Here is a 10,347-nt window from a genome sequence, read left to right on the forward strand (position 1 = left end):
ACATGACACCACATCACCGTAACATGACACCACGTCACCGTAACATGACACTACGTCACCACGTCACCGCAACATGACACCACGTCACCGTAACATGACACTACGTCACCGTAACATGACACCACGTCACTACGTCACCGCAACATGACACCACGTCACCGTAACATGACACCACGTCACTACGTCACCGCAACATGACACCACATCACCGCAACATGACACCACATCACCGTAACATGACACTACGTCACCCCATCACCACGTCACCCTAACGTCGAGAGAGAATTCGACACAATCTACATCTTTTTGGACATTTTCTCCAAAAATTTAATAGTTGAAAAAACTTTTCTTTACATTTTATTTCAAAATCCTGAGTCTAGAGACTCCAGAGACCTCCAGAGGACCAGGACTCCAGAGGACCAGGACTCCAGAGACCTCCAGAGGACCAGGACTCCAGAGGACCAGGCCTCCAGAGGACCAGGCCTCCAGAGTATCGAAGCACAAACAGTAAAAGTCCAGAATCAGGAATCTGAACCAAGTTCTTGTCTCCGACTTCGTCCCCCGTCCACACCTGAGACTGAAGACCCTCCAGAACCTGAGCCCAGGTCCCTGGAGGAGCCTGGAGGCGGGGCCTCATGCCAAGGGTCACATGTCCAAAGTGTCCACACCCGTCCAGAGGACGTCTCCGTCCGGCAGGAGCCCCGTCCCCTGGACGCCGTCACGTGGCTGCCGGGGCGTCTGATTGGCCGTCCAGGCTCCTCCCCCTCCAGTGGAAGTCCTGGGGGGGTGCGGGCTCAGGGTCGGGGGGGCCCCGCAGGGGGAGGTCTAGGTCAGTGTGGGGGGGGCGGGGGGAGACCGGGGGGTCGACCAGACTGGTCCGGAGTGAGGGGGGTCCGTCGGGATGGTCCAGGGGGGCGCCGGCGGATGGGCTGCTGGTCTGATTCCGGGGCCCCGGGGGGGCCTCTAACTCGGGGGCCCGGTGGGGGGGGCTGGTTAGTCCATCATCGGGGCGCTTGACCAGGTGAAGGTCTGGGGGAAGGGGGGCGGGGCCCCCGGGGGGGAAAGGGGGGCTCCCAGCATCTTTGTGTTTTAGCGGCGGGGGCGTGTTCCTGTCGTACGGCCGGAACCCGACGCGGCCCCTCCCCCGGTCGTCCAGCGGGGTCCCGCCGTGGCAGGACTTCCTGTCACGCCTGGCTCTGCTCTCGGGGGAGGGGTGGAGGTTAAAGGTCAGGGGCGGGAGGGTGCCGTCCTCCCCCGGTCCCGGTCCGGCCGCTCTGATTGGTCCGTGCTCACCGAGCGCCGTGGCCCCGCCCCCCACCTCCTCCACGTCCACGTCCCGCTCGCTGTCCTCGCCGCGGCGACCCGCCGAGCCGTCGGACCCCCGGTCCAGGATGTCCACGGGAAGCTCGCCAAACGGGGCCTCCAGAGCCCCGCCCACTCCGGCCGGCGGCACCAATGGGAGCGGGGGAAGGGCGGAGAGGCGGAGCGAAGCGCCGTCGCCGCTGTCGCTGTCCAGCGTGATGACGACCGGCGAGCTGGCGGAGGACAGGGGACGTTAGCCTCGCGCGTGCTAGCACGGAGAACCAGAACCACGGTTGCCGTGGCGACCTACCTGCCCCGCTGCCTGCGGTGGTGGTGGCGCCGTCTGCGGCGCCGCTTGTTGCCGGGCGGGTTTGTGTCGCCGGGGGCGACGGTGCCTTCGTAGACGATCTCCACGCTGGGGCTGCGCCGCTCCCGGGTCGTCGTCCTGCGGAGCACAACCGGATCAGCGCCACCGTTTATTAAAAAAAAACCCGCCGCCGGCGGCCGATTGGCCGAGCGACTCTCACCTGCTGCCGCCGTCCCGCCCCCGGCGCCGCGGCCTCCAGGTGGGGTCCTTCACCTCGTTGTCCAGGTGGCGACTCTTGTACTTCCTCTTCCCGCCGGGCTTCTCGCCGTGGCCGCCGCCGTCGTCGCAGGCGGCGGCCGCCGCCGCCGGCGTGGGCGGAGTCTGCGGAGGGGGCGGGGAGAAGGAGAGATGCGAGGAGGAGGAGGAGGAGGAGGAGGACAGGCTGGAGATCTCCCAGCTGGAGGAGGGGGCGGGGCTTGTCGGGGAGCCCGACTCGCCGCTGGAGCAGCGGTGGCGCCGCAGCATGGCGGGGTAGATGGAGCGGTTGGGGTTGGAGATGGTGCCCCTCCTCCTCTTCCTCCTCCTCTTCCTCCTCTTCTCCCTCCAGGCGGCCGTCTCACGCCGCCGCTTGTTGCCGCCGCCGGGCGACGCGGCGGGGCTGACGGTGCACGCCGAGTTCCTGCTGCTCTCCGACCACGAGCGTGCACGACGTGGCCCCGCCTCCTCGCCGAACGCCGCCGACGTGGAGGCGGGGATGGTGGGTAGGAGGGAGAGGGGCGGGGCTTCTGGCAGGAGGGGCGGGGCTTCCGGGGGTCGCGGCGGCTCCGCCCCCTGCCGCTCCTCCTCGGAGTCGGAGGAGAGCTGCACCAGCTCCGGCGTCCGCTCGGCGATGGGCTTCTTGTACCCGACGATCAGACACTCCTCCTCCTCGCCCTTCTCGCCCGCCTCCTCCGGGGGGGCGGGGCTTCCCGCCGGCGAGGTCAGCGAGCAGGACTGGTCGGCGGCGGCGGAGGAGTAGGAGGGGCCCGGCGTCTCGTCGTCCCAGCCCGACATGCTCAGGCAGCCGTCCTCGTTGGCCCCGCCCACCTCGGCCAGCCCCGCCCCCTCGGCGCCGCCCGCCGCCGCGGCCGCCTCGTCGTCGTCCTCCTCGGAGATGGCGATGACCGAGCTGCCGTCCGAGGAGCTGCCGATCCAGTCCAGCTCGCCGGCGCCGGCGGCGGGCGGCTCGTACACCGCCTGCAGGTCGTAGCCGTCCATGCCGAGCGGCGAGCGGGCGAAGCTCGCCAGCTCGTGCAGGAAGTGCTCGGTGCGAGCCAATAGGAACGGGCGCAGCTCCTCCTCCAGGGCGGGCGGGTCCTCCAGCCCGTGGCGGGCGAGCCGCACGGCGATGATGCGCTGGACGATCTCCACCAGCGAGCCATGCGCGCCGTACAGCACCGTCAGCTCGCGCCGCAGCCAGGGGCGGAGCCTGTGGAGGAGGGCGGGGCTCCGTCGGAAGCCGTTGGCCGAGACGTCGCGCTGCGGCTGCCCCGAGTCGCCGGTCGCCCCGGCGACGCCACGCACCCGCACGCCGCACCGGTACAGGGCGCGGCGCAGGGCCAGCGCCTCGCGCTCCCGCAGCCGCCGCGGCGGCGCGCCGCCCTCCCGCTGCTGCCGCCGCCTCGCCGCCAGGCGCGTCATCAGGCGCCGCGACGCCCGGTCGTCGGGGGCGACCGGCGTCTCGGCGCCCTCCAGGCCGGCGAGCCCCTCGAAGATGACGCCGCGCTCCTCCGACGACATCTCGGGCCGCGCCGCCTGCTCGTCCAGGACGGCGGCGGCGTGGCGGCGGCTGGGAGGCGGCGAGTCCAGGTACCACTCCCACACGCCCGCCTCGCCGTCCTCCGCCCGCCTGGCCCCGCCCCTCTCCCTGCCGCGCCGCCTGGCCGCCGGCGCCGCCGTCTCGCCGCCGTCCGCGGCGCGGTGCCGCCGCAGCGTCAGCCTCATCTGGTGGCTGCTCCTCGCCACCGTGGCCATGGCGGCCACCATGGCCACGGTGGCGGCCACGCCCCCGCTGGCGGGCGGCGGGCGCAGCGTGTACTCCTTGAAGTCGTCCTCGGCGCGCACCGAGTGCAGGATGGAGGCGAAGGGCTGCTTGCAGAGCGGACACTCCGCCTTGCTGTGCGACCACTCCTGGATGCAGGGGAAGCAGAAGCGGTGCAGGCAGCGGTCCAGGAACGCCACGTTGTCGAAGCGGTCCAGGCAGATCGGACACTTCGAGTCCGGCGACGCCTCCTCGGCCGCTGCGGCCGGTGGCGGCGCCGCGGGGGCAGGGACGGCGACGGCGGCGGCGGGGGGCGGGGCTTTGCTCTTCTTCCTGCTGCTCTCCCTCCTCCGGCCGGGCTCCGCCTCCTCCTCGCGAGCCCTGCCCCCGCCGACTGCGGCCGCCGCGTTGTCACGGCGACGCACACGGAGGTTCATCCGCGTGGGCGCCATCACCTGGTGGCAGGAAACAAATATGACATCACTTCCTGCGTGACCCGAACCAACTCAAGGGAAAAGCAGTTAGCGCTGATGCTAAAGGCTAATGGAGTGAAGCGACAGTGGGGAGGTCACTCTGATGCTAAGTGTGTTAGCTCTGAAGCTACAGGATAATCAAAACAGCTACAGGAGCTAGCCCTGGTGCTACAGGAGCTAGCCCTGGTGCTACAGGAGTTAGCCCTGGTGCTACAGGAGCTAGCCCTGGTGCTACAGGAGCTAGCTCTGGTGCTACAGGAGCTAGCCCTGGTGCTACAGGAGTTAGCTCTGGTGCTACAGGAGCTAGCCCTGGTGCTACAGTAGCTAGCCCTGGTGCTACAGGAGCTAGCCCTGGTGCTACAGGAGCTAGCCCTGGTGCTACAGAAGCTAGGTGCTACAGGAGCTAGCCCTGGTGCTACAGGAGCTAGCCCTGGTGCTACAGGAGTTAGCCCTGGTGCTACAGGAGCTAGCCCTGGTGCTACAGGAGCTAGCCCTGGTGCTACAGGAGTTAGCCCTGGTGCTACAGGAGCTAGCTCTGGTGCTACAGGAGCTAGCCCTGGTGCTACAGGAGTTAGCTCTGGTGCTACAGGAGCTAGCCCTGGTGCTACAGTAGCTAGCCCTGGTGCTACAGGAGCTAGCTCTGGTGCTACAGGAGCTAGCCCTGGTGCTACAGGAGCTAGCCCTGGTGCTACAGAAGCTAGGTGCTACAGGAGCTAGCCCTGGTGCTACAGGAGTTAGCCCTGGTGCTACAGGAGCTAGCCCTGGTGCTACAGGAGTTAGCTCTGGTGCTACAGGAGCTAGCCCTGGTGCTACAGGAGCTAGCCCTGGTGCTACAGGAGCTAGCCCTGGTGCTACAGGAGCTAGCTCTGGTGCTACAGGAGTTAGCTCCGGTGCTACAGGAGCTAGCCCTGGTGCTACAGGAGCTAGGTGCTATAGAACAGCTGAAAAAGTATGAAAACGTGATAATGTATGATGATAAAACAGCTTCTATCTCTTTGACTCACCAGTTTCAATTTATTTTTTCTTCAAATATGTGAATCTTTATTAAATAGAAACATTAACTGATCCCCCCCTCTTTATTGATCCTGGTCGTTAGAAACCACATCGTCTCCGGAACTGACTTAGCATTTAGCTCCGGAGGCTACCGGCTCCGCGGCTCTAAGGCCGTTCCTCGGCGGGTGTGTGCCGGGGCGAGGCGGCGCGGCTCCCCGGCGGCACCGCTTAACCCGGTTCGGGCTTTTTGTATCGACAACCGGCTCGGTTAGCCGGTTAGCCTGTTAGCATCGTTAGCGCCACGGACCTCGGTGGCAGCTCTCGCCGTTCGCGGAGCTCCTCCTCCGGGTTCCGCCGCCTCCTCCGGGCCGCGCCGCGTCGGTGCTCCCCGTCCGGCCGCAGTGGTCCGTCTGGGGGCGAGCATGTGCTCGGGGATTCGGTATTTGTTCCGTCCGTGCCGTAGCCACAGCTGGACCGAGGTGCCGCGCTGCATGCTGGGAAAGACACGCACGCGCGCGCACACACACACACACACACACACAAAGATCGTCTTCAACAGGCAGAGGACTCACTCCGACTCCCTAAAGTGAAATGAGCAGAAAGTCACGATGTAAAGACCAAATGTTGACAAAATGTTTGTGTTTCTCACGGTTTAGTTCGAAAAGACAAATATCTGCTGTGGGCCACGTCATTCGATCGTAAAGTGTCACGTGATCAAACGTCGTGACCTCAAGTTAATAAGTTGAGGGAACGACCCACTAGGTTGTGGCCACAGATCAAACTATCTCGTTCTCTTAGGTTTTAAAAAAAAATCATTATTGTTTCCTCTACGGCGCTCAGGGGCTCTGCAGGAAATTCCAACCTTCACAATAAAATCAAGAGGTTGAATCCATTGATTTCCCAAATTTAAGTTAAATTGAAATTAAATAAAAAATCCAGGTGTCAAAAAATAACCAATGGGTTCTTGAAGAAACATGAAGATAAAAGTTCACGGTCAAACCAGTAGAATAATTCACGTTCTGCGTCGGTTCGTTTAAAGTGTTTTAATAGTTTTAGTCCGTCAAAGTTTCACTTTTGCTGCTTTACGTTAATTAAAGGTTAAATTAATCACAGGGTTTGAAACCAAACAGCCGGAGTGAGACGTCTAGTCACTGCTGACGCTGGTTGCCATCGTTACGGCCTCGCTGCGCAGTCTCGCCCCCTGCCGGCCCGGAGCGGAAGCGCAGCTGCAACACCGGAAACGGTCTCCGCTAAACCGGAAGCGGACTCCCGAGCGGCGGACCGACCGTTCGACGGTTCATAAAAGTATATTTTCTGGTAGATCAACGACGTTACGAAGGAAGAAGTGAAGGAGTTTAACGTGGTTCAGCTTCAACATGCAGCCTTTGAGCCGGCGGGCCGTGGAAACCGTGCAGGCCGCGGTACGACCGGAACCTCCGACACTGCTAACCCAGAGCTAACTGCTAACCCTGAACTACCTGCTAACCCAGAGCTAACTGCTAACCCTGAACTACCTGCTAACCCAGAGCTAACTGCTAACCCTGAACTACCTCCTAACCCTGATCTACTTCCTCACCCTCAACTACCTGCTAACCCAGAGCTAACTGCTAACTCTGAGCTACCTGCTAAGGGTTAGCAGTTAGCTCAGAGTTAGCAGGCTTAACGATGAGCCGCTGACCGGTGGTCATGTGACGCTCCAAATTAAATGCGCTAAGGTTTGTTTCCAAAAGTTGAAAGTGGTTCTTGTGAGGAACCGTCAGGACGGAGGAACCGCGACACAAACGAGCTCCTCAAATCCACATGGACTCGCTTTGTTTTCCAATTATCAACCAGTAAACATGTGACGTGACCAATAAATTAACCTGATGTGAGGCTCCTCCCTCTGGCCCCGCCCCCTAACCCTCTGACTCCGCCCCCAGGTCATTCTGGCTGTGGTTCTGCTGTCCTGGCCCCGCCCCCTAACCCTCTGACTCCGCACCCAGGTCCTTCTGGCTGTGGTTCTGCTGTCCTGGCCCCGCCCCCTAGCCCTCTGACTCCGCCCCCAGGTCCTTCTGGCTGTGGTTCTGCTGTCCTGGCCCCGCCCCCTAACCCTCTGACTCCGCCCCCAGGTCCTTCTGGCTGTGGTTCTGCTGTCCTGGTCCTTTGTGATCTACGCCGGCCGGCTCGCGGCTCATTGGCAGCTGGAGGAAAGGACCGCCCTCCTGCAGCCTGACTGACGGCCAATCAGAGTGCAGACCACAGCTGAAGCTCCGCCCTCCTCTAGTGACGGCTCTTCCCGACCAATCAGGCTTCAGCACGGAGCCTCGTGGTGCCGTGGGGGGCCAACAGGAAGCGTGAAGGATCCACCCACTGTGGGAGACGTGGAAGTTCCCAGTAGTAGAGTGGGAAGTTCCCAGTAATGAAGTGGGAAGTTCCCAGTAGTAGAGTGGGAAGTTCCCAGTAATAAAGTGGGAAGTACCCAGTAATAGAGTGGGAAGTTTCCAGTTGTAGAGTGGCAAGTTCCCAGTAGTAAAGTGGGAAGTTCCCAGTAGTAAAGTGGGGAGTTCCTAGTAGTAGAGTGGGAAGTTCTCAGTAGTAAAGTGGGAAGTTCTCAGTAGTAAAGTGGGGAGTTCCCAGTAGTAGAGTGGGAAGTTCTCAGTAGTAAAGTGGGAAGTTCTCAGTAGTAAAGTGGGAAGTTCTCAGTAGTAAAGTGGGAAGTTCCCAGTAGTAGAGTGGGAAGTTCTCAGTAGTAAAGTGGGAAGTTCCCAGTAGTAGAGTGGGAAGTTCTCAGTAGTAAAGTGGGAAGTTCTCAGTAGTAAAGTGGGAAGTTCTCAGTAGTAAAGTGGGAAGTTCCCAGTAGTAGAGTGGGAAGTTCTCAGTAGTAAAGTGGGAAGTTCTCAGTAGTAAAGTGGGAAGTTCTCAGTAGTAAAGTGGGAAGTTCCCAGTAGTAGAGTGGGAAGTTCTCAGTAGTAAAGTGGGAAGTCCCAGTGAGGAATCAGTGAATTAAAAAGCAGATTTGAATGTATTTTGTGTTTGTCCACCAGAGGGCGCCACCGTTTATCTGTTCTACATGAATAAAACCTTTTTCTACTGAATCTCGTCTCCATGGTTCTCCAGAGAGAAGGAACCGTGTTCCTCCAGCAGGAGGCGCTGCTGGTCAGCTGGACTTCACCGGGTCGCCTCACAGAACCTGGATGGTTCATTTGTAGAACGGTTCCGGAGTCTGGATCTGGTTCTATGTTGGATTTAAACATTTAATCTGGTTCTATGTTGGTCTAAAACATTTAATCTGGTTCTATGTTGGTCTAAAACATTTAATCTGGTTCTATGTTGGTCTAAAACATTTAATCTGGTTCTATGTTGGATTTAAACATTTAATCTGGTTCTATGTTGGTCTAAAACATTTAATCTGGTTCTATGTTGGTCTAAAACATTTAATCTGGTTCTATGTTGGTCTAAAACATTTAATCTGGTTCTATGTTGGTCTAAAACATTTAATCTGGTTCTATGTTGGTCTAAAACATAGAATCTGGTTCTATGTTGGTCTAAAACATTTAATCTGGTTCTATGTTGGTTTAAAACATTTAATCTGGTTCTATGTTGGTCTAAAACATTTAATCTGGTTCTATGTTGGTCTAAAACATTTAATCTGGTTCTATGTTGGTTTAAAACATTTAATCTGGTTCTATGTTGGTCTAAAACATTTAATCTGGTTCTATGTTGGTCTAAAACATTTAATCTGGTTCTATGTTGGATTTAAACATTTAATCTGGTTCTATGTTGGTCTAAAACATTTAAGCTGGTTCTATGTTGGTCTAAAACATTTAAGCTGGTTCTATGTTGGTTTAAAACATTTAATCTGGTTCTATGTTGGTCTAAAACATTTAATCTGGTTCTATGTTGGTTTAAAACATTTAATCTGGTTCTATGTTGGTCTAAAACATAGAATCTGGTTCTATGTTGGTCTAAAACATTTAATCTGGTTCTATGTTGGATTTAAACATTTAATCTGGTTCTATGTTGGTCTAAAACATTTAAGCTGGTTCTATGTTGGTCTAAAACATTTAAGCTGGTTCTATGTTGGTTTAAAACATTTAATCTGGTTCTATGTTGGTCTAAAACATTTAATCTGGTTCTATGTTGGTTTAAAACATTTAATCTGGTTCTATGTTGGTCTAAAACATAGAATCTGGTTCTATGTTGGTCTAAAACATTTAATCTGGTTCTATGTTGGTTTAAAACATTTAATCTGGTTCTATGTTGGTCTAAAACATTTAATCTGGTTCTATGTTGGTCTAAAACATTTAATCTGGTTCTATGTTGGTTTAAAACATTTAATCTGGTTCTATGTTGGTCTAAAACATAGAATCTGGTTCTATGTTGGTTTAAACCAGATTTTTCAGCGAAACGAGACGCAGACCAGCGTCTCGTCGTTCCTCTGATGTATTCGGTAAGTAAAAGCGGCGGCGGCGTTTCATCGTCTTTCTCATGTAGATGAGGAGCTCGTCAACAAAACACTTCACACACACACACACACACACACACACACACACACACACACACACACACACACACACACACACACACACACACACTGTCATCTGTAATTAACGCGGTCCAGCTGCTTCGCCACTCCACTGACATCACAGGCTCTCGTTTCCATGGCGACCGTTTTCAAAACTCGTGCAACTTTTTGAAAACGTCGTTTTGTAGAAAAACGACTTGCCTCCCTGGAAAAGGATAGAGGTTTGGCCAGCAGCGCCGCCTGGAGGCCGGCGGGGGAACTGCACGGAGTCCTGGGATTCTGCTGTTGCCATGGAAACATGGAATCAGTGCGTTTTGACTTGAAACCGGATCTGAACCAGGTCTCAGACCGGGTCTGAACCTGGAGTCACCATAGCAACCAGTGTCAGCAGCTGATTGGCCGATTGGAGCTCCGCCTCTTCCTCTGGCCGTGAGGAGAGCTCTGATTGGTCGACAGAGAGACGGCGGCCAATCAGCTGCTGTCGTCTGGATTGAAAAGAAAAGAAAAGAAAAGAAAAGTCAGATTCACTTTTATTCAAATTCAAAACGTTAAAGAATCAAAATCCAACAAACTGAAGTTAAAATGATCTGCAGCCAACAAGCTAGGCTAACGAGACGAGCTACGTGACGCCATGGAGAAATCTAGAAGCTCTAAAACCAGACCGGGACCGGGACCAGGACCAGGACCGGGACCGGGACCAGGACCTGGACCAGGACCAGGACCAGGACCAGGACCAGGACCAGGGGGA

The 10,347-nt window shown here is 57.1% G+C and overlaps 1 protein-coding gene across 2 annotated transcripts; it reads right to left on the bottom strand.

Annotated features, from left to right (window-relative positions):
• Nucleotides 1-398: 398 nt before the first annotated feature.
• On the bottom strand, nucleotides 399-5,569 carry LOC308148169 (uncharacterized protein). 2 transcript variants are annotated; one of them, XM_080521611.1, is made up of 4 exons: nucleotides 5,403-5,569; nucleotides 1,830-4,084; nucleotides 1,613-1,747; nucleotides 399-1,535 (listed from the first exon to the last, which is right to left on the bottom strand). In XM_080521611.1, exons 1-4 carry the CDS (start codon nucleotides 5,517-5,519, stop codon nucleotides 719-721), a joined length of 3,324 nt encoding a protein of 1,107 aa, XP_080377737.1. In that variant the 5' UTR covers nucleotides 5,520-5,569; the 3' UTR covers nucleotides 399-718. The 2 variants fall into 2 exon arrangements, with proteins under 2 accessions (XP_080377737.1, XP_080377738.1); XM_080521612.1 differs by lacking the exon at nucleotides 5,403-5,569 and adding an exon at nucleotides 5,107-5,174.
• Between the last annotated feature and the right edge of the window lie 4,778 nt (nucleotides 5,570-10,347).

Source organism: Blennius ocellaris (assembly GCF_963422515.1).
Source record: "Blennius ocellaris genome assembly, contig: SCAFFOLD_370, whole genome shotgun sequence".
Lineage (NCBI taxonomy): Eukaryota > Metazoa > Chordata > Actinopteri > Blenniiformes > Blenniidae > Blennius > Blennius ocellaris.

Coding starts and splice junctions, on each gene's coding strand:
- LOC308148169 (XM_080521611.1), bottom strand. CDS start 5,519: ATGCTCGCCCCCAGACGGACCACTGCGGCCGGACGGGGAGCACCGACG. Junction 4,085..5,402: donor CGGCGAGAGCTGCCACCGAG/GTCCGTGGCGCT, acceptor TCCTGCCACCAG/GTGATGGCGCCCACGCGGAT. Junction 1,536..1,612: donor CACCGCAGGCAGCGGGGCAG/GTAGGTCGCCAC, acceptor GTCCTCCGCCAG/CTCGCCGGTCGTCATCACGC.